The 23,325-nt window shown below is 43.0% G+C and overlaps 1 protein-coding gene across 8 annotated transcripts; it reads right to left on the bottom strand.

Moving 5' to 3' along the window:
* Positions 1–437: 437 nt before the first annotated feature.
* lhx9 (LIM homeobox 9) lies at positions 438–20,020 on the bottom strand. Of its 8 annotated transcripts, XM_033027976.1 has the most exons (7): positions 18,604–18,774; positions 9,377–9,585; positions 8,465–8,667; positions 7,063–7,418; positions 4,450–4,652; positions 2,938–3,243; positions 1,946–2,330 (listed from the first exon to the last, which is right to left on the bottom strand). In XM_033027976.1, the coding sequence occupies exons 1-6, from the start codon at positions 18,629–18,631 to the stop codon at positions 2,980–2,982; spliced, it is 1,263 nt and encodes a 420-aa protein (XP_032883867.1). In that variant the 5' UTR covers positions 18,632–18,774; the 3' UTR covers positions 1,946–2,330; positions 2,938–2,979. The 8 variants fall into 8 exon arrangements, with proteins under 8 accessions (XP_032883873.1, XP_032883867.1, XP_032883872.1 ...); XM_033027982.1 differs by lacking the exons at positions 1,946–2,330; positions 2,938–3,243 and adding an exon at positions 438–1,160 and having other exon boundaries at positions 18,604–18,769; XM_033027981.1 differs by lacking the exon at positions 18,604–18,774 and adding an exon at positions 19,755–20,020 and having other exon boundaries at positions 1,950–3,243.
* Between the last annotated feature and the right edge of the window lie 3,305 nt (positions 20,021–23,325).

Here is a 23,325-nt window from a genome sequence, read left to right on the forward strand (position 1 = left end):
ATATATATTTGTGTGGGTGATTGTCTGTCTGTCTGTCTGTCTGTCTGTCTGCCTGTCTGTCTGTCTGTCTGTCTGTCTGTCTGTCTGTCTGTCTGTCTGTCTGTCTGTCTACACACTTACACATATAGGTGTGTATGTGTGTGCATAATTCAGTTATATATTGGAATCTTGATACATATATGAACCTATGTATTCATGGGTTCATATATGGTTCATACATATATATGTGTATACATATATATATATACATATCCATGGTATATATACGGTCTTGAAGAGGATGGGGGAGTGTGCGTTGTTCCAACAAATGAATCAGTTGAATATAGATGAAGCTAACAATGTATTAGCGGCGTAAGTGCTTTGAGTCAGGGTGTTGCATAACAAGGACACGTTGCCTCAGAGAGGGAGTCATGTGTTGCATTAAGCAGTCGAGTGTGTTCGATACTGAAATCTGTTTATTACAATTAACATCAACCAATGAAAATGTATACATCACCCAAGAACAGTACTGACAATATTACATCCGACCCTTTGATAATTAAAAGAATTTAGAGAAAGTATTATAATGGCATGCACAATGTGTCTCAGTTTTGATTTTCAACCAGCAATATCAAAGTGTCGCCTGTGGGCTGGAAGGGCTTGCGAATTTAGACTCAAAATACCTTAACATTGATAATCCCTGTTATAAGAATGTCGCTCATAGTCATCATAACCAAATCTCCACATTACAAATGGATATCAAATTGATTACACATTTAGAATCGTATAATACAGAAAAAGCGCTGCGTTTGATCTCCGAAAAATTGTTAATTTATCGTTCAGCTTGTCTGTGCAATGACCTGTCCTAACCGCATCCTAATTCTTTCCAATTCCAGCGCACACTTTATCTTCTCTCTACATGTATGTCCACTGATAGCTTAAAAGTAAAAAATATACAACACGTTGCGTCCTACATTAGCTTAAACATTCAAGCAAATGACATTTTGGAGTCTTATTGTAGTTATGTATCTGAGTAAATTTTTAGGATATTTAATTGTGTGTTAATATAGTCTTTGTCTTCACTGATGTTGAATTCCGATCAACCTTCCCCCTTCTTAAAATACCTAGGGAATTTTCAAACGTCGGGAGGTGTGGCTGTAATGCCCCAAGATTTGTTCTCCCTGAAAGAAATCATAGTAACAGTTTATTAAACTACAGAGCAACCTGTCCTTACGGGGTCTTTTTGTTATGTTTTTTAACAAGGATAATATTTCCACCATTTCGTGAAAAACTATTTTGAAAAGGTAAATCTGCATTATTTGGACTTTTGGCATTATTTTTCCCTGAATCTGTAAAGTTCCAACTGATTTAGTCCCCCCTCCCCTTTAAAACAAAACTTGTGGGCCCCTAACCCACCGGAGCAGGTTTTTTAAATTCGAAGTCATTTTGGGTCTCTCTCAATCTACGCTAACAACCTGAACTTATGTGCACGCTTGCTTCCTGATTATCTACAGCCGTGTTTCATTTACTGCGTCAAAGCACAGTTGCTTGTTTCACCTGTGTATGTCCCTGAAACATATGTCATTTATTTCTAAATTAAGTGGCCATTCTAGAGTCGAAAATAGACAATTGAAAAAATAGAGATCGTGGAAAAGTAATGTTGGTACAAACATACAATCTATAACCTTTGAAATAAACTCGATGTGTTGTGTATTCATTTCAGGCACTTTTTATAACATTAGTGCTTTTCTGCTTGAACTGATAAAATGTTTAGTTCCTGATTTATTCATTTTAAATGGTGTTATGTCTCTACATTCGCCTGTTTGTATTATTACCGACATTTTCTGGTTTTCAAACGAGTTTCACGCGTAAGGTCACTCGCCCGTACACAATTCACATAGACGTAGTTCGAGGAACTTATTTGACATTATAATATAAACGCCGCATGAAATAAGGCTGAACTGAAAACGATCAAACAAACTGGTTTAATCACACACTTTTAATAAGATATCACAAACGTTTGGTCCATAAATATTTAAGGGGACAACGCGCCTGTACAGTGTATTCATGTTAAAAACAAAGTAACATCAACAATCTCATCAAAACCACTTACTGTACTAATCATAAACACGAAAATCAACAGAAGGACCTCGAACGTACTTTGCAGTACTTAACATCGGGAATACCAACTATCCTAGTGAGACAGTGTTCATATTTGCCTTGAAGGACAAATGCAAATGCCGTTTCTTTTCTTTTCAAAAACAGTTTTCCCCCCAAAAAAAAAAGTTTTCAGAAAAAGAGGTAACAATACAAAACTTGTGAGGTGTCAGAAGGGATTTATTTTCTCTCTCTCTCTCCAAACAAGGAAACACGTCACAAATTTTCTTCAGTAATATCGTAAGGCACGTGATAAAGCTGCGATGGACCTCACTCGCTAAAAAAGATCCTGTATCATGTTCCGTTCTTCCAAAGAACGCGTGTTTTTGTTTGAATAATCTTGGCCAGATTTATTGTATTAATGTCGGTACCGAACACATGACAATAAACGCGGAATAGAGGCTGGATAGGCGGTAACTGGTGAGTGCGCATGAAATTGTCTCTGTTTAAAAAAGCCCTCTCCCTAAAACACAAGCCTGCAATGCAGAGGCCTCGTTAACAAAAGGTGAGCACTTTGAGCAGAGGTGAAGAAAACAGGAGTATGTTTGTATGACCAGTGTAGAGGAAAGTGAAAGTCTGAAGGAAGATATAGTTGGAAATGGGATTATATTCCAAGCGCAGTCACCACTGCACAATCCATTGACATTGATTTCTATTTGTGTAAACTGTTTTGTTCTCTACTGTTGTAAACTAGAATTCGTCAATAAACAAAAAATATATATATTCATATCAGTTATTTAACAAAATCATCCTACACAACAAACAGGATTTGTTTTTTTTTAACTTCCCAGGGATTTGTTTTCTCTCTCTCTCTCTCTGTTGTAAAGGAATCTGCTAAAAATGTTAGAAAAGGTTCGTTAAGGTAGTTTGTGAAGGACTCCCGGATTCGTGCGCGTCCAGGTTAGTGGTCACTGACGATACTACTGACAGAGTGGGATTGGTCAAGTCTGTTAAAGTGGTCGAGGTGCTGCCCGGACTGAGTGCGGCGCCGGACCTCTCTGCTGGGGGCGGGGCGGGCAGTGCTGTCCCGTCAGCTTTATCACCACCCCCATTCTCTTGTCGCAAAAGGTTCCTTCTGAATTTGGCTCTTGCGTTTTGAAACCAAACCTGCAAACCAATCCCATGTAATCTTTTTACCGATCTTTTGATGCTTTCATCTAATCACAAACCACAAATCATTGCTATAGATAGATATATAGATAGATAAATTATTTAAACAGCTAAAACTATTCATTAAATAGATCAGCATTAAATGGTCTGGGGATGCCATTGTGATATTAAAAAAAACACTTAATACCATTGACTCGCCTACACAATGCTAGTTCATAACAATGGCACACATATAAAACTATTTTACCTAACGAGTTAGGAACTATAATTCTTAAAACTTAAAATGAGTTTATTCAAGCCCTATGTTGCATCCACCAGTATTCTAGCGTGGGAGGAAGTGGTGAAGGCTCTCGGGTGAGTTATTTACCCCGATAAACCCCCCCCCCCCCCCCCCCCCCCCCCCCCCCCCCTCCCTCCACCCCTCCCCACCGCCTCTCTCAACTCCATAGCCCAAGAAAGTACTCCACGGCGCGGCTGCCACACGGGAGTTTATTTACCAACTATCCCAATCTCAACGCCTACCCCCCGTTTAGCCAAATGCAGCAAGTTGTAGAGATCCTACCGACTATCTACGATCAGTTAACATTGAGAAATTAATTAAGAATGAGAAGCGTGAGCCGGTTGGAAATGCAATTTGTTCTAATGGTTAGCAAGATGGGCGAATTGTCATTTTGGGTAAGGTCTAAAATCCTTGGATTAACTCTCAGTTCTGGGTTGTGTATTCAGCGCCTAAGTCTGCAAGTGTTCATCCTATCTTGGTGTTTAAGAAGGAATTGCAGATGCTGGAAAATCGAAGGTACACAAAAATGCTGGAGAAACTCAGCGGGTGCAGCAGCATCTATGGAGCGAGGTGCTGCTGCACCCGCTGAGTTTCTCCAGCATTTTTGTGTACATCCTATCTTGGTGTTCAGTTCATCATCCCTCAGTGGAACAAGACCGATCAAACCGGGACTTACGACACACTAATGTTATTAATGGGACATATATTTGAGAGCGGATGAAACATAGATGCTCTCTATACCACCCCCTCCTTAAGCATTTGGGTTCTTGTTTTAATGTATCTGGCACTCCCGAACGTTACTCTGTTAATGTGTCAGTACTTTGCAATTTAAAAAGTTCTCTTCTTGGTGATTACAGAACATTAAGGAAGGGAGCGGGGAAACTAGGGTTAAAATCTCCTTTGTAAATAGGAACGCGTCTTACCTGCAAAACTCTTTTGGTGAGCCCAGTTTTCTGAGCGAGTTGCTTTAAGTCTTTCGCGTCTGGGTTGTGGTTTATGGCGAAGTAGGACTTCATGGTGCGGAGCTGGTGGTGCTTGAAGGAGGTGCGCATTCGCTTGGTTTTCTGGGTCGGCGGGTAGGACTGTTGTTCCCTGTCCAAGTGGTCAGCGTCGTTCTCATTGCAGCCTAGGACGCAGAAACAGAAGCGCGCTGTGTGTTAATTGCCGCTCCCACTGAGCTCCCGCTCGCCGCTCTATCAGTTGCTGCCTGCACTAGGTGGCGCTAACTCCCCATCCTTCACCACTGGGGTTCCATATCATGAGATAGTTGTAATCCATATAAATTATGGTAGAGATTGTGTTTGCCACATAATGCCTGGGATATTGGTTAAACCCCCCTTTCTACTCTTCCTAATGGTCCCAGATCAACCAAGCTCTCAGGAATTTTGATATTTTGGCAATCTCTCCTCAAAATATTACATTACAAATAACATGCAAAGATGGCCTTGTGCTTTGTGCGGAGTGACATGTTTTGGTACTAAACCCATGGGAGGAATCAATTTCGTTAAGTACATTTGCTGCATTTCATTTAACTGTGTGCGATCACCGCCGGTTAAGGTTCTGATGGCGGAAACGCAATCTGATCACCACATTAAATAATTGTTGATCGCTATTTGGTATTACGTGCAGCTACACTTTTTAATTCAGTGGCCTTACTAGCAAATGCAAGATGATGCCATATTTGGACAAATCGTTTGCTTCCCATAATGTTAATGCATTCAATGAAAGGACTTTCTTAAAATTACACATCAAACTACACATTAATTTTTTTTTAAAGTGGATACCACACTTCCAAAAAATAGCGTATCACGTTTTAATAAAATGGTTTGAGTTATTGCAAGCTTAGTGAGATTTTATGACACTTGCGGTCACATATAATTTTACAGTGACATTAACTGTTCGTCTCACTCCGCATCAGAGTAATTTCAAAGCAAGTCTAATCTTCCAATTCTAGCTCGATCTCTTGTAAAAGGCACAGATAACTGGCGCAGTTAAGGGACCTTTCTAGCTACAGAGGCACCGGGCGCAGTTTCATTAAAAAAAAACTTAAGCAACCAACTTCCCCGTTTTGAGTTTTAAAAAAAGTGTGGCCTTATATCTAAACCAAGTCAGATACTACGGGCAACGAGTGGACCGAGTGCTCCCTGACTTCTACGATTAATTTATGTTTCATTAAACGGCTTTCCTGAGTTTCATTTTAGCCCATTTTAATTTTAATTGGACATGCATGGTAAATGGTTGGAATTTGCAATTACATACGCAAAGGTTAGCATTAATAATCTAATGCTATATTTGCAAATCCATTATGAAAGTATTAAGAATCTCCAACAAAGTCACTATTAAAAAAAAACTGCCTATTTATAAAATGTCTAACTGCCCACAAAGAAATTGTGTTTTTACATTGTTTATTTGTCCATTCTGTGCAAAACCAACCGTCTACCTACACAAAGTACTGAAATACCAGCTATGCAAAGTGGTTTTACACGGTATGAACAAAAACGCTTTTCTTGCTGTCAAATACATTCTAATACGAAATGAATGAACATTTAAAGACGTATTAATTGGCATTAGGCGAAAATGAATGATAACTCCAAAGGGGTAGACCAATGAGTATCTACAATTGTGGTCCTTTAAATTACGGTACATTTTGAGCTGGCAGGGTGATTTATGCGTGACTGGGAAACCAGGGATTCCGATGTCACGTCTAATTAACACGAAACAATTAACCTCCACATTACGTGATTCTCCTTCCATTCATTTGAACATCAAATTCTAGTGTGCGCGCCAAACGGCTTTGAAGAAGAATCGCAATTAAGAAATACCTAGAAAGGATCACAATGGGCGACTGTATAATTGGGTCCAGTGTGTGGAAAGACTACAAAGCCCTTATTTCATTTTTTGGGCGGAATATATAAAATCATGTTCACTCGTGCTAACGAAAAATAGAATCGCGCAGAGAGTTTCCGAGACAACAAAGTGTAGAGAATTAACGTGTAAGATTCTATCACATAAAGAAAGCAAATACCTTGGGAGGTTTGCCAACGAGAAACTGATACGGTTAACAAGGGCTCCACTTGTAGGAATATTTGTGTTTCACGAGGCATTTCTATGATGCCAGGTATTTTAAAAACAAAACAGGCGTTTCTAAATCTTTGCACTTTTTTTCAGTAACACATTCGAACTTAGTATCTTTGAAATGTTATATGGTGATTTGCGAACTCATTTGGAAATAAGCACTAGTATTGTTATTTTTTTGTTTATTACATGTTATCTACGAGTACTGTGTTTACAAGCTGGTTAAGATGCTGCAAGTTTTAAAAAAATCATTGTTCCGTTGTCAATACACACGACTTTCCCCCTCTCTCTTGACCTTGGTCGTTATAAACCAGGGCGATTTTAAAAGTCGAATGAAATGTTTGATTTGTAGATGTACTGTATTACCTGGCGCCCGGGATATCCTACCATCTTTAACACTTCCTTCGTTACTCTAATATTTCTAACGCATGGTTTTCTTTAAGAACGTTGCCTTAGCCCACCTTGGTTGTAAGTTGGGATGTCAACTCCTAGGGCAGGGCTTTTTCTTTTCCGGGGCCGGCCTTTCTGCACGGTGCCTGTCCCGTTGAAATAAGGTAATCCGAGGCCCCCGCTCTTTGCAGCGAGCTCCGTGTAGTTCAGTTGCGTGTGATAATCACTCTGCACCAGCGACTCGAAGTGAACTCTGCAGTAGACCAGGTTATCTTTCATGCCAAAGTGATCGCCCGTGGTTAATGTTTTGTTGCAAGTCATACACGTGAAACAACTCAAATGATAGACCGAGTCCCTGGCACGCATAACCATTTCAGAAGCAGAGATCCCGAGGTGGCAGCGGGAGCAGCGTTGCACAGAAAATCTCCTGTGAAAAAAAAACAAAAGGCACAAACTTTAGAAATAGGTGCATTGGATTAAAACGCATCACCAACCTCACAACTCAGAAGAACCACAATAAATTGTGTGTTGTTGTATATTGATCTCACAATATTTTAACTACTGATTTCAACTATTCCTGCTCATTTAAGGAACGTCGCCACATGGTCTATAGACTCGAGCCGGTTTTATAAACGCTGATAATTTTGTTCCATGTTATTTTCTGCATAAATAGTCCCTTGTTCGTGCGCGTGTGTTAGAGAACGGGTTGAATAGCGAAATAACCAGTTAGTGTGTAAGTTTAGCTATGGGGACAAGGTAGGATCTTTCCTCTCTCTAATTGTATTGCCCACATTTTTCACAGTCGCTCTTAAAAATCCGACAGGTCCAATCAGGAAAACCACGTCAGATTATGAGGCTAGATTCAGTTCAATCTTATTGACAATCATATCATATGAACTTTAGGCCAAAATGAGCCCAAATGCGTTCCCTTGTAAATGCGATGGTGTCTCAATCCCACAATTAAAGGAGTGTAGTAAACTCATTCGTGTTCCAAGATGCTCGATCGCACCCTGGAATTCCACTGAGTTCGTTTCATTACAGCAAAGGCCAACTCTGAACAGCACAACTGACGCACAATTTTGGTGTACAATTAGCAAACAAAGAGCAGGGTTGGGGGTTATACATAGCTGCCCCCTCCATCAGGGCCAATAAGAGGCCTACAACAAAGAGAGTGAAAAGCACAGCTCTCCCCGTCAAACGGCCCGCGAGCATTTCACCTCTGCTTTCAACGGCAAAGCCTCATTGACGCGGTTGTTCTGTCGGTGACCGCGCTAACTCGCCCAATCTGGTTAAATGTAAAGAAATAACAACCAGTTGGCGGGATGCAGATCTGAACTGATGGGCAATTGGCTGCAATGGAAAGTGTAAAATGCAGCAGAGAAAGGCCGCACACTCCTGAGGCCGGGCTAAGCGGGGAGATGGTCATCTTGACGTGCAGGATAATTTCACCCCGTTTACTTTCAGCAGCCGTACCTGTAGTAATCATCCTTGCAGTAAATGCTGCCGTCCTTGGCGAAGCAAGTGAGTTCGGACTCCAGGGCCAGCTTGCATTCGCAGCACTTGAGACATCTGAGGTGCCACTGTTTGTCCACTGCCAGTAAGTAATAGCGGTCGGCGATTTTACCGCCGCAGCCGGCGCACAGGGCGGGTTTATCAGAATTAATAGAAGGCATCGCCTGCAAGCAGAAATTTCAAAAGGCGGTTAATGTCAAGTCGAAACGTCACCCTGAACAAATGTGAACACAGGGCTAATAAACACGAAGCGAACAGCCAAAGTCCGGCCATTACAAGATTTATGTATGCAGCGGCATTTATGCTTCATTCGCTGTAGCCGTTAGGTGTATTTTACATATTGCAACACAGGATTATACAAACTAAATATTATTCGCAATTATTCAAACAAATCTTACTGGCAGACATTTGAATAAAGTGTCATTTCCTCTGGCGAATTGCAGTCCGATTGTAAATACAATTTCCCATTCGGGATTACTAAAAAAGGTAAATTGGCAAATTTATTGATACTTAATTCATTGGTTGCAAAGTACTTGTTATTGGATCTGTGCGGGGCAATTATCCCACAGGGTAATGGGCTGTGTAAATTCACAAGGCGCTCTGTGTATTTTTCATGCTATAATTTGAGTTTGTATTTATAACTTTATTCACCAAAGCCAACCGGCCAAAGGGACGCGCAGCTTGGTTTTGTCGCTGCCATTTGTTACCATTTTTTAAAACTGTTCTTACATTGAATGTCACAGATTTTTTTTTAAGAGAAAAATTCCGCTTAGCGGGGTCTCTCACCAAGCCGCCGTTTGGAAAGGTAAAGGTAGTCAAAGAATTGTCCGCGTTTCAAAAATGAACATGTCTCTCCGTTGTTTTCGTTCTTACCGTTTCCCTTCCGTTCATCTGAACCCCTTTCGCGATACGCCCATCCGTCTTGGACCTCCGTTCCATCTCCTCCATAATCCCCTGGATCTCGCCCCCAGAGATGCCGTGGAAAAGCATTGCTGATTGACGGAAAGTGCACGTGTCTTCCGCGGACCTTGCTCTGAGTACTTCCATACAGACCCGGCTCAAACCATGGAGCAAGCTCGCCGCTAGACAATTAAAACAACAACAATAACGTCAGCCGCAGTTCTCGAACGCGAGTGGGGGGGGGGGGGGGGGGGGGGGGGGGGGGGGGGGGAGGGAATTCAACAGGTCAAACTCCCGGGCGGACAGGCGGGCGGGCGGGGGAAATGGTCATTACTGGCTGGTGCGGAGCCAACGTTTCCGAGAGAGGCCGCTCTCTGCAGACCGGGTTGAAGCGACGGTTAAACAAGGAAGTTAGGGCGGTTTGAGCGGCATCTCACTGACCCTGTTCAAGTCCTCGCTGATGCTGTCGCACCTGACTGGCTGCGATCCCCCAGTTTTGCCTATTTGTCGCTGCCTCTTGCCAGGGCACAGTCGGATAATTTGGTAGGAGGAGTTCTATAGACTGCTACCTAATCCGTTTCATTACAGAGCCCTGTCATAGTCTTTTCATTGGCTATTGACGGACGGTCCGTGACAACTCGGAGCGCGTTTGATTTTCCAATGTGATCACTTACCGCCGCTTCCCGAATGGGTAACGCGAGTAATCGGAGGTCCCTTTTCCATTATTAGTTTCAGAGCAACAGGTATTCTTTGAAAAAGGATTTATTTTACAATAAATAGTTCCTTAGCTTTGTGTAAACAGCAACAACAAAAAGTCGGTCTAGGAGAATTGTCTTTTGTTTTCGACGAGAAACGAAAATGGTTCATTTTAAGAAGAATGTGACAGCACTCAAGAGCCATACAATGTCAGTGAAAACAAAGCATCACCTTCAACAATAATTTAGTTGGGCCGAGCTGAGAGGAAGCCGAGAGGGGAGAGATTTAACGAGGGGCAGCTTTTTTTTTCATTCAGAGGGTGGTGGGCATTTGGAACGAGCTGCCAGACGAGGTAGTTGAGGCAGGTACTATCACAACATTTTAACGACATTTGAACAGGTACATGGATAAGCAAGGTTTAGAGGGATATGGGGCAATCGCGGGTAATCGAGAGTAGTGTAGATGGGGCAAGATGTGTATGAAGGAACTGCAGATACTGTGTTAAACCGAAGATAGACACAAGATGCTGGAGTAACTCAGCGGGACAGGCAGCATCTCTGGAGAGAAGCAATGTGTGACATTTCGGGTCGAAACCCTTCTTCAGTCTGATGGGGCATCTTGGCCGAGTTGGACCAAAGGCCTGTTTCCTTGCTGTATGAATCTGTGACCCTAGTTAGATGACTTCATACACTTTCGACAAAGCTTGAGATATATTAACGTTGCTTGCTGATAGTATATATTAAATATTCAATTCAATTTTGATTGTGTGGCACAAACGAAACAGACCGCGGCAACTTGTCTCATCTCCCCTCCCCAAGTAAAGGACGGGAATTTGTGTCTGTAAAACAAGTGTGAACAACCGTGTGGCGCTTCTCCGGTCAGTGTGCCGAAGTTCAACGCCACTGCGAAAACCCGTGGCCATTGCCTGCACCCGACTGGCAGAGCTTGCAAAATGTCCGGGTCCGGTCCGGGTTTAGCCCCTCTGCCTTTGGACAGGAACATCCAATCTGGACCGGCCTCATATCGTAGCATCTCACAAGAGGGAGTCGCTCGCTCGTTTAAATACAATACAATACAACAATTACAATACAATTCAATTTATTGTCATAAAGCTGTCCTATTTGTTTAATGCTGGGCTGCGCGCTGCCGGTTGTGAATGTGTGATATTCAGATCCAGGCATTCAAAGCATTGGGACTTGTGATGGCACGTGAAAAGTCTCTCTTCCACCACAATCACTGAAATGGCTGGAAGTTTAAAACGAGTCAACGGTTCTCTCAAGTTCCCATCCAAGCTTGCTTGACATCCCCCCATGCTGAAATCAAACTCTTCACATGGTTGGGAAAGGATTAGGATGCTATAAGCAAATAGGACTATCCCAATACGCCAATTTGGTTGGCATGGACAAGGCGGGCCTAGAGGCCCGTTGCCCTGCTCTACAGCTCCGATTGTGAGAGGATGGGGTTTCTGTTACTAGGGATCTCCTGATAAAAGTATGTGTGTTGTTTGTAACAGATTACTCAGCTGAATTCTCGGGGACGTTGCGCGCCTGCGTGAGGTTACACGTGTGTTCAAAGTCGACATAAAGTTAGGGATTTCATACCCAGCGATGGTTTTAGTCACCTCAACATTAGTATGTTGGTAATTATTCAATCCGTTTAAATAATTACTCCCGCACGCTCTGATGGGTGGAGAGTGAAGGACTTTTGTGGCTTAGAATCATAGAAACATAGAAAAATGGGTACAGGAGTAGGCCATTCGACCCTTCAAGCCATTCCACCGCCATTCAATATGATCGTGGCTGATCATCTAAAATCAGTACCCCGTTCCCGCTTTCCCCCCATATCCCTTGATTCCTTTAGCCCAAAGAGATTCTGCCCATGGCACGCCTATGTAGACTGGGGGACATTATTTTTGCACTAATACTGCATATTTATTAGTCTGTTTAATATATATATATATACTAAACGTGTTCGTTGTTTATTAAGGGTTTTACATAGTACTGTGTTTACACATCTGTTGTGCTGCTGCGAGTAAGAATGTCGTTGTTCTGTTTTGGGACATATGACAATAAAATACTCTTGACTCTTGACTTGGTCGAGATAAATCCGACCATCACGCAACATTTCGAAGAGATAGGTTGAATTCACAAAATAATTTCTCCAGGGAAGGGGAATCAAGATGCAAGGACATAGATTTGAGGTGAGAAGAGAAAGATTTGGTGGGTGTACGGAACGAGCTGCCAGAGGAGGTAGTTGAGGCAGGTATTTTAACAGCTAATAAAATACACGTAGATAGATACATGGATGGGGAAGGTTTAGAGGAATATGGACCAATCACGGGCAATTGGGACAAGTGTAGATGGGGCATCTTGGTCGACATGGGGACCGGGCCGAAGGGCCTGTTTCCGTGCAGAATCTATGACTCTGTGGTGAGCCTCTCTCTCGTGGCCTTGGCCAAGGGTCTCCATCCATTCAACATGAGCCCGATCTATGAATTTCGATGACACCAGCCCAAGCTGCGAGAGCGTGTGGATACAACGCAGCCCAGAAGTGCGGCAAGGGGGCTCCCCGCCGAGCTACAGGCCGGCGCATGGTGCACGCATCTGCATCGTAGCCTACAGCTCAAAGCCCGAGATCGGCACCCGTTCCTTCTTATTATCTCTCAAGTTCCAAAAATCATTGGCAAAATAATTCAATCTCCAACCCTGCTGGGTGTTCAGGTCGCGCCTGTAACTGAGAAGTTTAGTGTAGGGAGGAACCGCAGTTGCAGGGTTATACCGAAGAAAGACACAGAGTGTTGGAGTAACTCAGCTGGTCAGGCAACATCTCTAGGGGAAAGGAATAGGGTCGAAACCCTTCTTCAGACTGAGAGTCGGTGGGAGAGGGAAACTAGAGGTAATACAAGGTTTAGAACAAATCAGACGGGGCACCGATGACCTAGGAATGTTGGAGCCCACAATGGTCCACTGTTGGCTGTGGGAGAGGTGACAACGAACGGATATATGGATGCGAACAATGGAACTGGCAGGTCGGCTAGGATGGCATCTCTGGAGAAAAGGAATAGGTGATGGATGTTTGTGGTGGGAATTCTTCTTCAGGAGAAATTACCAGTCGCCTATGAGAAGCGCGACTCCGACACTCAAAGATACCGACCCGTTCCCCTGTGTACTGACCCCGCGGACCAGAAGTACGTACACTCCCCGGAAGATGTAAAGATACTAAAGCGGTTACTCTGTAAATGCGACTTAAACCCGCCGCAGCCAAATGTACAAGTCAAGTCAAGAGAGTTTATTATTATGTGTCCCAGATAGGACAATGTAACTCTTGCAAATTCACAGTGGCCTTTTCAGACTTGCAGTTTGTAATTCTAAACTTTACACAACAGGAAGACCAATCTAAATATTAACCACGGCTGAGATGTTTACTTTACACCATTTAAACCATTATCGTTCTTTGATTTTAAACGGGTTAACCTGGCCAGGTAACCCTGTTTTAAAATGCACCTTAACACACACAACTCCGCAATTGGATTGGAGGGATTCACGGGTGTGCTTCCCATTTCCCGAAATCGAAACTATTTTATCCGTGGTCAATGACGCCCTTTTTTTACAAAAACACCGTGAACTTTAAGAGTTTCGAGGTGCAATTGACAGAGGGATATGCAGCGCTGCGAAATGGGGCAAATATCCTAGTTACACTGGGACCTCTTCTGCCCACTGACAACACTTAATCCCGCTCCGTGTAATTACTAACTGTGCCTCAAAATGACTGAGCATGTAACTAAAAATTACCCCGCGCCCCATTCGCAAATGTTTACTCGTTGTCAAAAGCCGGCGCTCGGTTACCGCTAGGCACTTTGTTAATATGATGAACACACTTTTGTCTCCAACACTTTTGTCATTTCTGCCTCTCGCGGCGTTCCGTCATCGTCTTTGTTTCTTTTTCTGTCTTTGCCTCCCTCTGTCTCTCCCTCACACCCCATATGCCTGTCCTGATATACAGTTTAAACTAATTGGTTTAGAATAAATCCTCTGACTGGCTGTTTTAGCCCCAGTCTCTGCTGTGCCAGCTGCTGCCTGTTTGATCACACCTTCATCCCAGACTGTACGGGGGTTCCTGTCTACGGAGCCTCTCTTTCCCGCTCCTCTGGGACCCCATATACGGCCGTTAGAGCGTGTGCAGAACATATAGAATAAATGTCCCAGCGAGATGCAATCTTCTAGCCAGCATCCTACCTGCAAATTAACTGATAGCGCGCCCTTTTGTCCCTCAGTACAACTATAATGCTGAACATTTATTAACTGGAGGAGCGTTTAATTTTTGTGTTGAACAGATTCAATTAGCAGTGCGCACTGCTTAGCGGGTAGACGCATCGGCCAGATTGCCAGGGTTTAGCTCATAAGGCACAATTTCATGTGAAAATGAAGTCAATCAAGTGAAATAAGCAGTGATTTGTTTGTTGCTGGCACGTCCTAGGATGTGCAGCAGGGCTGTTATTTGCTGTAAGTAATGCAATTAGCCGTTTGTACAGAAATCAGTGGTTTATATAAATAGACCAGCGATAGTTGTACATGTGTGCAGACATACTCGAGAGGAAATACCCATTATCGAGGATGTTTCTCATGGTGCTGTCACGTGTTAATATCCACAATTATTTTCATCGCTATAATTTTTTTAATCTTACATCAGCCACTAGTGAATAGGGAAAGCGAAAGTCACAAGTATATCGTAGGCTAGATTAATGTAAAACACGGCGATTGAACCAAAATAGAAAATGAGGACATTACATCTTGAGCTATATTTAAGAAGAATATCTGTAAATCTGTTAATGGTCATAACAAATTGTCTGGGTGTTCAGAATACATTACATGATCTCGCCCCTAGCATGTTGTTATGTGATCTAATCGCATGCAATGTTATCCGATCGCATCACACCTAATATACTGTGGAGGAGTTTTATTCCAGAATTGAACGATTGTATCGGGCGACAGGCAACCTTCTTCATTCTGCTGAAGTCCATGGCTCTTTGACACACGGCACAGTTCTGAGTTCGAAGTCAATCTATCCAAATACATTATGATATACCCAATCTGAATCTCACCTTTTGCAACATTAGATCTGTACGCAACCGTTTAATGGTGCCGGCTGTGGGGGGAAGGGGAGGATTTTAATGTTTTACATCCATTCTCGGCGATTTCACGTGGACATTAATGCACAAATAAAGAAGGTACATGCAAATATTATTCTAAGATAATAACCCCAACCAATGGGAGGCCGTTAAATTCCACTAATGAATACGTATTTAACTCTAATTAACGACTATCTAATGAGGACTTTATGTAAATTCAAACAAACATTAAATATGAGGATCCCCCGTGCGCCTGAAGGCGAGTTATCCGTATGGCTGTGTAACACACAATAACACATTTTAGATTTCTTAATGTACTATTCTCGGATCTAAGGTTCCCACAAACAGAAGCGACGAGCGCTTTCAAACCGCTGCTGAAAGAATCAAGCCAAAGAATTCTCTCCCTCCATCCCAATATGACGGATAAAAGCTCAATCATAACCCGGGCTTGATTGAATGAATTCAATTAACATGCTGTGAAGTCCGAGTACTTTCTTTCCCATTTGTTGTACAATACACTTCCTCTACTTCTATGCAAAACTGCAGGTGCATTAGAGACGAGGAGCTATTTTTCCATTTCGGGCAAGAGAAAAACGTTTTTAAATTTACATATCTGTCTCTGCTCAATAGCACTATTACCAGTAATTGGCCGGGTACAATAACATAACTCAAATATGGCGAAACCCATACATCTGTATTCATTTAATTAATTCTCTGATCTCCTGGTTCGCTCCATCAAGCGCAGTCAGGTACACGGGGCGATGGGCTGTTGACAAGCCGAGGCGATTGTCGGTTTTGTAACCCAGCTATCCGGACATTTCAAAATTATAACTTGAAAAAAAAACCGCGATTCATCCCAGCTCCATTTATCCAAATCCTCTATTTAATTTGCCGTTTACCCTCGCAGGTTCATAGTGTACGACACAGAAATACAAATTAACTTCCCTGCCTCAATGCAGGACGTGGTCACAACACGTGGGCTGATTATGTTTGCTGTTCAGATTCTGGATGTTGTTTTGTACTATATAACGGGGGCGGAAGGATAACTGCGCAAGACTGGATTATACTTTTTATACCGGCATAGCAACAATTTAGCAATACTTAGGAGAATAAACTCATTGCATTTAAAATAATAGCATTCACATGTTTTATTTAAAATATATAGTTACTATCGCACGGCTGTTGCAAATGTCCCTCAACACACGGAGGTTGTAATGTTTCCTATTTGACGTTTTCTTACTTCAATTTAGATCGCAGCAATACAACGCCGGCCTTTGTCCAGATGAAATACTTCCTTTGGCTGCTCGTTAATTAATGATCCCCCAAGGATGATTGAGAAAGGTGAATTGGACGAGGTATATCCGCGCTTTATTCCAATTAACACAGCGTTGCAAAGCGGGGAAAGGCTGAAAGCTGAACGATGTCTGGACTCATCAGATGTCTTGCATAGAATGCAAACACCGTTAAAGTTGCATCTCGATCATTAACACCGCGAATGCGCGCTTTAGCAGGATCTGAATGCTAGCTTGCATGCACAGTTTGAACAAAACGTTTCTCCAAAAGTATTAAAGTTAAAAATACAACTGAAATACTGATTGCTTAACTTTGGAATTTCCTATCGCGAAATTATTTTGGGGCATGCATTATTCAGGGGAGGTAGACTGCCGAATATCCCAATTACAACCTGAACGATTTTTAGTACGTTTAGTGTTTTCAGAAGAAGTATTGTTTTTTTTAATTCAGTACCGTGGTCCTATACTAACATTTTAATGTGATATTCACCAGTATGGCAACTTTGACATTGAAGAATAACAATCAGACGTGAACGCATGTCAAGTACAGAGACTAGAACAGCTCATATATTTACATATAACATTTAATTGTACACGATTGGCAGCGTAAATATATCATAAATGGGTTAAGATATGTTTCGAATGTAATATTCCCCTAAAGAAATGTGCAAGTTTATCGCAGAGATAGGAATAGCAATTCGGAAAGCGTTTTACTGGAAATTAATCAAAATCTTAGTTCCGGAAGCAATCTCTGTTGTCCAAAGTGTGAGAGGAAACTCATTAAGTAACAGGTGAACGGGGCAAACACTAGATGCGATTTTTTTTTAGCAAATGGACCAGAAGCTCATACGAAACGGCGACAAAAAAAAGTTTGAATTGATCTTTACGCCTTATCTATGAAAAATCGGCTCAGGTTTGTAAATAGGACAAAATGACATGCATATTAGCCACAGAGATCAGCCGCGGACAGTATACTTTGAAATGGTGCTTAATCTTCATGGAATTGATTTCTTTGCAAGAGCAGAGTGTTTCTGTGTGTGTTAAACACTCGAGCCAAAAAAGCAAGGCCGACATGGAAGAACTATGTCCAAACACAAAGGCTAAATGCGGTGCCATGTTTAGCCAGAGGCCTGGCGTGGACATCATATATTTTAATGAACACGATTCTCGCAGATCTTTGAGAAGCCACAATGTTCCACACTTCCTGGCCGTGTGCTTTTAAAGAGCGTGTTTTGTGGTTTAATTGTGCAATATGGACGGGGAGAGAGAGGATGGGCAGAGAAGATTCAAGGAGTGGTTGGTGGTGATGTTTCCATCACCCCACAAAATCAGCCCCCATCCCAGCCCCGCTCCTTTTCCCATTGGAAAAACCCTCCCATCTGGGCGATGAACCGATCACGCTGAATATTTGTTCCCAGTGCCAGTTTCATTCATCTAAACCCTCTTTAACTCACGCTGCCTCGCTAGTCCCCAACTATAAAACCTCTGCTATTCATTAATCAAACGACCAACACTGGGACACGACGGGGCCAACTAATTGCCGAAATGGGTAACTCGAAGAACATTTTGAGACGCAAATATCCGTAGCGTTTGTTTTTCACGACAGCATTTACCACAAAAAAAACCCCCTCCAAATACCGGGAAACGGTTTTTGTTTGCCCATTGGCCAGAATTCAGGTGGCATGGGATTCCGGCTTTTCGCGGCGTCAATGGGTCGTTATATCAGCAATATTCAACCATATTTAGCCCGCTCACCGTTTCCCTTCAATGGCCAAATTATTGATCGTAATTCAACTCCATACACGAATAATAGGTGCTTGGAAATCGCATCCGACTCGGGTTGCTGGAGATTACACTATTTGTGCTGATTCTTATTTACTCGTTTTGGGTGTTATTTGTTGAGATTAATATTGTACTCCAGCGCTCTTGGTGAAATTAACGATTTTTAAAACTCGACCTATTGATGTGTAAGCACACACGCACTGCCGTGGAATGATAGTCAACAGAGTTGTAGGTTTGTAGAAACCGAGCAGTTACACAATGTGTGATATGCAGGTGACCCGGCCGGGTGCATGCAATACTACCTGGCTGTTTGTTCATCGTGGTCCCCATAGATTTCAGCGTCTGCAACCCGGAGGGTCGGAATGGCGTTGCCAGCCAAGTCCGAAGGGGTAAATATTCATGCCTTTTGTCAAGAAAGCAGCAAGTATTGCTTGCGCGCGTTGCTCCCGACCTTACAATCCCGTCCCGGCAATAAATAGGACGTTTGACAAAAGTGCAACTCACCCGTTGCATAGATGGGTTCGGTTCCAGCAGGGAAGCGGGTGTTGAGGGCGGAGAGTGGTGGCAATGATCCTCCGGCGGCTCGGGTTTGGGCAAGTGGCTGGCGAGCTGGCTTGCCCCTGCTAATTACAATGAAAGAGCGGCGTGTGTAGAGTGTTCCCGCATTGTGCCCGCAGTCGAACGCCGGCCTCACTATATAACTGACGTGAAGGTGCCTTGACCCGCCTCCGGCAAACCACCGGGTCTTTATTCTTGTTATTTATTGATCTGTACCCGGCCCGCAACACAAAGCAAACAGAGTTTTCAGCAAAGAATGGCCTTATCTTCTTTCTAAATATCACCGTTTCCACATGAAGTGTATATTTGCAATCTGAGTTACTCCAGCACTTTGTTTTTCTCTCTCTTGCAAACCAGCATCTGCAGTTGCTTGTGTCTCAAAGTTTATCTTTCTACCTTGCCTTTATTTTGTAAGGAAGGAGGAACACTGAAGAAGGGTTCCGATCCGAAATGTCACCTATTCCACACATGCTGCCTGACCCGCTGAGTTACTCCAGCACTTGGTGTCTATCTTCAGTAACATCCATCTAATTCGGTTCTTGTCAAAGTTGTTCTATTGGCCACCGTACTTGCACTCTGGCCAGTAACAACATCCCACCCAATAATTTGGAGCTTGTAAGGTCTTTTTTGCATCTATTGAAGTTGTTTGGACTTGTACACTCGTTGGCTAATCACATAGACCAGTGGAGACTCAAATGTCGTGTCTCACCCCCAATATCCATCCCCGAAGTCCTTTTAAAAATATACTTTGAAAGCGTGTGCTCGTTCGCTCTCAATGAGCCAGATTTAATATTTATCTGTAAACAAGTGAAAGCAGTTTAGGGTTGTCGCTGGCGCTAATAACGACTGTTCCTGCTCCCTCGCCAACACCATGATGATATATTGCTGAACTTACCGCGACGTGAACAGGTCACCCCACCGGGATGGTCTGGTTAGGAGACGTATTCGGAAGTAGTGCTGGCCAACGTCGTGTTCATTGTTCTTATTGCATTAGCCACGAGCAACATAAAACGTTTCAGACAACGGAAAGGATCCATTTTACGTGCGAATTCTTGATTCGCTATAGACTGTGTTGGATCAATACTCGCTTTGGTATTGGCACGTTGGGCTGGTGACTGACCCAGATGTCTTAGATTAAACTATTGATCGGATACAAAGAGTGACTTGAACAATGTTCACCCAGAGAGTGGTGGGTATAAGGAACCAGTTGCCAGAGGAGATAGTCGAGGCGGATGCTATAACAATATATAAAATATACTTGAACAGGTACATGGATAGGAAAGGTTTCGAGGCATATGAGCCAAAGACGGGCAGGTGGAACTAGTGTAGATGAGGCAACTTGATCTGCATGGGCAAGTTGGGCCGAAGGGCCCGTTTCCGTGCTGTATGACTAAGGCTCTAGAATATATATTTTTCAAGATTGATTGGTATAGTGTGTGGTATTAAAGTGTTGTCTATTAAAGTGACATTTTAAGAAGTTTAAGTTATTATTTATAAGACATGTATACACGCCACCCAGGCTACGGTACATGGAAAACCTGTGCATCTTATATATAGGACTACGAACTTGAACGACTAATTGTAGGTGGAATCACACGACTGCAATCACACGATTGTATGTATAACAGTGTCTATCGGCGTTGGGATGGCAATGCCCATCAAAGCAACGTCCTCACAAAACTGTCCGAAGGCTGTAGACCAAATTATCACCATTTGGTCCAATGGTGTTTGACGGCACTGGGCCTGTACTCGCAAGAGTTTAGAACGACGAGGGGGTACCTCATTGAGACTTACCGAACAGTGAGAGGCATGGATAGAGTGGACGTGGGGAGGTTGTTTCCACTAGAAGGAGAGTCTAGGACCAGAGGTCATAGCCTCAGAATAAAAGGACGTACATTTAGAAAGGAGAGGAATTTCTTCAGTCAGAGGGTGGAGAATCTGTGGAATTCATTGCCACAGACCGCTGTGGAGCCGTCAATAGATATTTTTAAGACCGAGATTGACAGATTCTTGATTAGCACGGGTGTCACGGGCTATGGGGCGAAGGCAGGAGAATGGGTTGAGAGGGAAAGATAGAACAGCCATGATTGAATGCCGGAGTAGACCTGATGGGCCGAACGGCCCAATTCTGTTCCTAGAACTTATGAATATCTGCCACACTGCATCTGCATATTATCATATGATAAAAAACAGAAAATGCTGGAGTAACTCCGCGGGTTGGGCAGCATCTCTGGAGAATAGGTGACGTTTCGGGTCGGGACCCCTGTTCAGATATGAAACGTCACTTATCCACGTTATCCAGAGATGTTGCCTGACCCGCTGAGTTACTCCAACACTTTGTGTCTTTTTGTTTGTAGACCAGCATCTATCTGCAATTACCGGTGTCTATATTCTCATACGAAGCCCTCTGCAACCGTTTTGGCCAGAAGTATCGACCTGTCTATTGTGATCCAATCGCCAAACAATTCGCCGTGTAAACAATGCCATGTGAACTGAACATAGAGTATGATCTAGAAGTCTGAGTTTGGGCACCCGTCGTATAAAGGTACAAACAGTGACTTGAACGAGATTTTTAAAAGATTGATTAATAGACAGAGGCGATGCAAGGCCGTCTATTACAACGAATAACAAAATATTTTCTAAAGGCATATATACCTACCTTCCAGGAATAAACGAAACCTAAGGTATACACATAACATAGAGCATAGAACAGTACAGGACAGGGACAGGCCATTCGGCCCACGGTCTGTACTGAACATGATGTCAAATTAATCTAATCTTCTCTACCTGCATGTGATCCATTTCCCTCCATTCCCTGCATATCCATGTGCTCGTCCAAAGCCTCTTAAACGCCACTATTGTGTCTGCCTCCACCACCACCCTTTGTATTAAAAACCAGCCCCGCACATCTCCATTAAACGTTAACAGGAAATTGTCCTCTGATACGAATATTTATTTGTCCGTCCTGACGTTGTTTGCAACACAGAATACAATACAGGAGATACAAGGAACTGCAGATGCTGGATTGCAAAAAAAACCCCACAAAGTGCTGGAGTAACTCAGCGGGACAGGCGGCATATGGAAGGGTAAGATGTGAAAAGACAGATCAAATGAGATGTTCAAGAAGGAACTGCAGATGCTGGAAAATCGAACGTCGACAAAAGTGCTGGAGAAACTCAGCGGGTGCGGCAGCAATCTATGGAGCGAAGGAAATAGGCAATGTTTCGGGCCGAAACTCTTCTTCGAAGGAGATGCTCAAGTTCAAGTTCAAGTGAGTTTATTGTCATGTGTCCCTAGGACAATGAAATTCTTACTTTGCTTAAGCACTCAGAAAATAGTAGGCATTTACTACAAAACAGATAAATGTGTCCATATAACATGATATAAATATATACACACATGAATAAATAAACTGATAAAGTGCAAATAGCAGAAAGTGGTTATTAATAATCAGAGTTTTGTCCGAGCCAGGTTTAATAACCTGATGGCTGTGGGGAAGTAGCTATTCCTGAACCTGGTTGTTGCAGTCTTCAGGCTCCTGTACCTTCTACCTGAAGGTAGCAGGGAGATGAGTGTGTGGCCAGGATGGTGTGGGTCTTTGATGATACTGCCAGCCTTTTTGAGGCAGCGACTGCGATAAATCCCCTCGATAGAAGGAATGTCAGAGCCGATGATGGACTGGGCAGTGTTTACTACTTTTTGTAGTCTTTTCCTCTCCAGGGCGCTCAAATTGCCGAACCAAGCCACGATGCAACCGGTCAGCATGCTCTCTGGTGGTTAGTTCATGATCTCTGGTGGTTAGTACATTTCCTTTACAGATGCTGTAAAGGAAATGTTGAAAGGTCATTGTTAGGACGGAACTGGGTCTGATGGAATGGTCTCGACCCGAAATGTCACCTATTCCTTCTCTCTGGAGATGCTGTCTGATCCACTGAGAAAGTGGCATCGCACTTAGATGGGAGTTTAACTTATTTTTGGGCCTTGTCATTAAACTGTCATTGATAAGAACCGATGAGTTGTGGATTACAGTAAAGCGGGCAGCGACCCGGTGAACAACAATCCAAGTGTAACTACAGCCTTCCCTGGAAGCTGAGTTTTGAGCAACTTTCTACCCCCCCCCCCCCCCCCCCCCCCAGCTAAAGCAGCGCGATATCTTCCTGTTTCAAGATTGCTTGCTGCATCTGCAACAAAAAACATCTTCAAAGTTAAAAACTTTTGGAATGACATAAATAAATTGGTGATTATATCCATTAAATAATGACAGCGATAGCTGGGTAGCACGGGTCCATTGCAATGTCATTACTCGGTCACGTTCATTGATTGATTGACACCGCGGCCCTTTCCACATTGTAGCGCACCAGTTCCAGAGACAAAGTCCAATGTTGACAACTGGGTAGATGTGAATCGGACAGTACCCTAGCTTATGGAAGGACCGTGCGGAAGCACGATAACAGCAAGAATTTTGT

This window comes from Amblyraja radiata, chromosome 10, assembly GCF_010909765.2.
Source record: "Amblyraja radiata isolate CabotCenter1 chromosome 10, sAmbRad1.1.pri, whole genome shotgun sequence".
In the NCBI taxonomy this organism is placed as follows: domain Eukaryota; kingdom Metazoa; phylum Chordata; class Chondrichthyes; order Rajiformes; family Rajidae; genus Amblyraja; species Amblyraja radiata.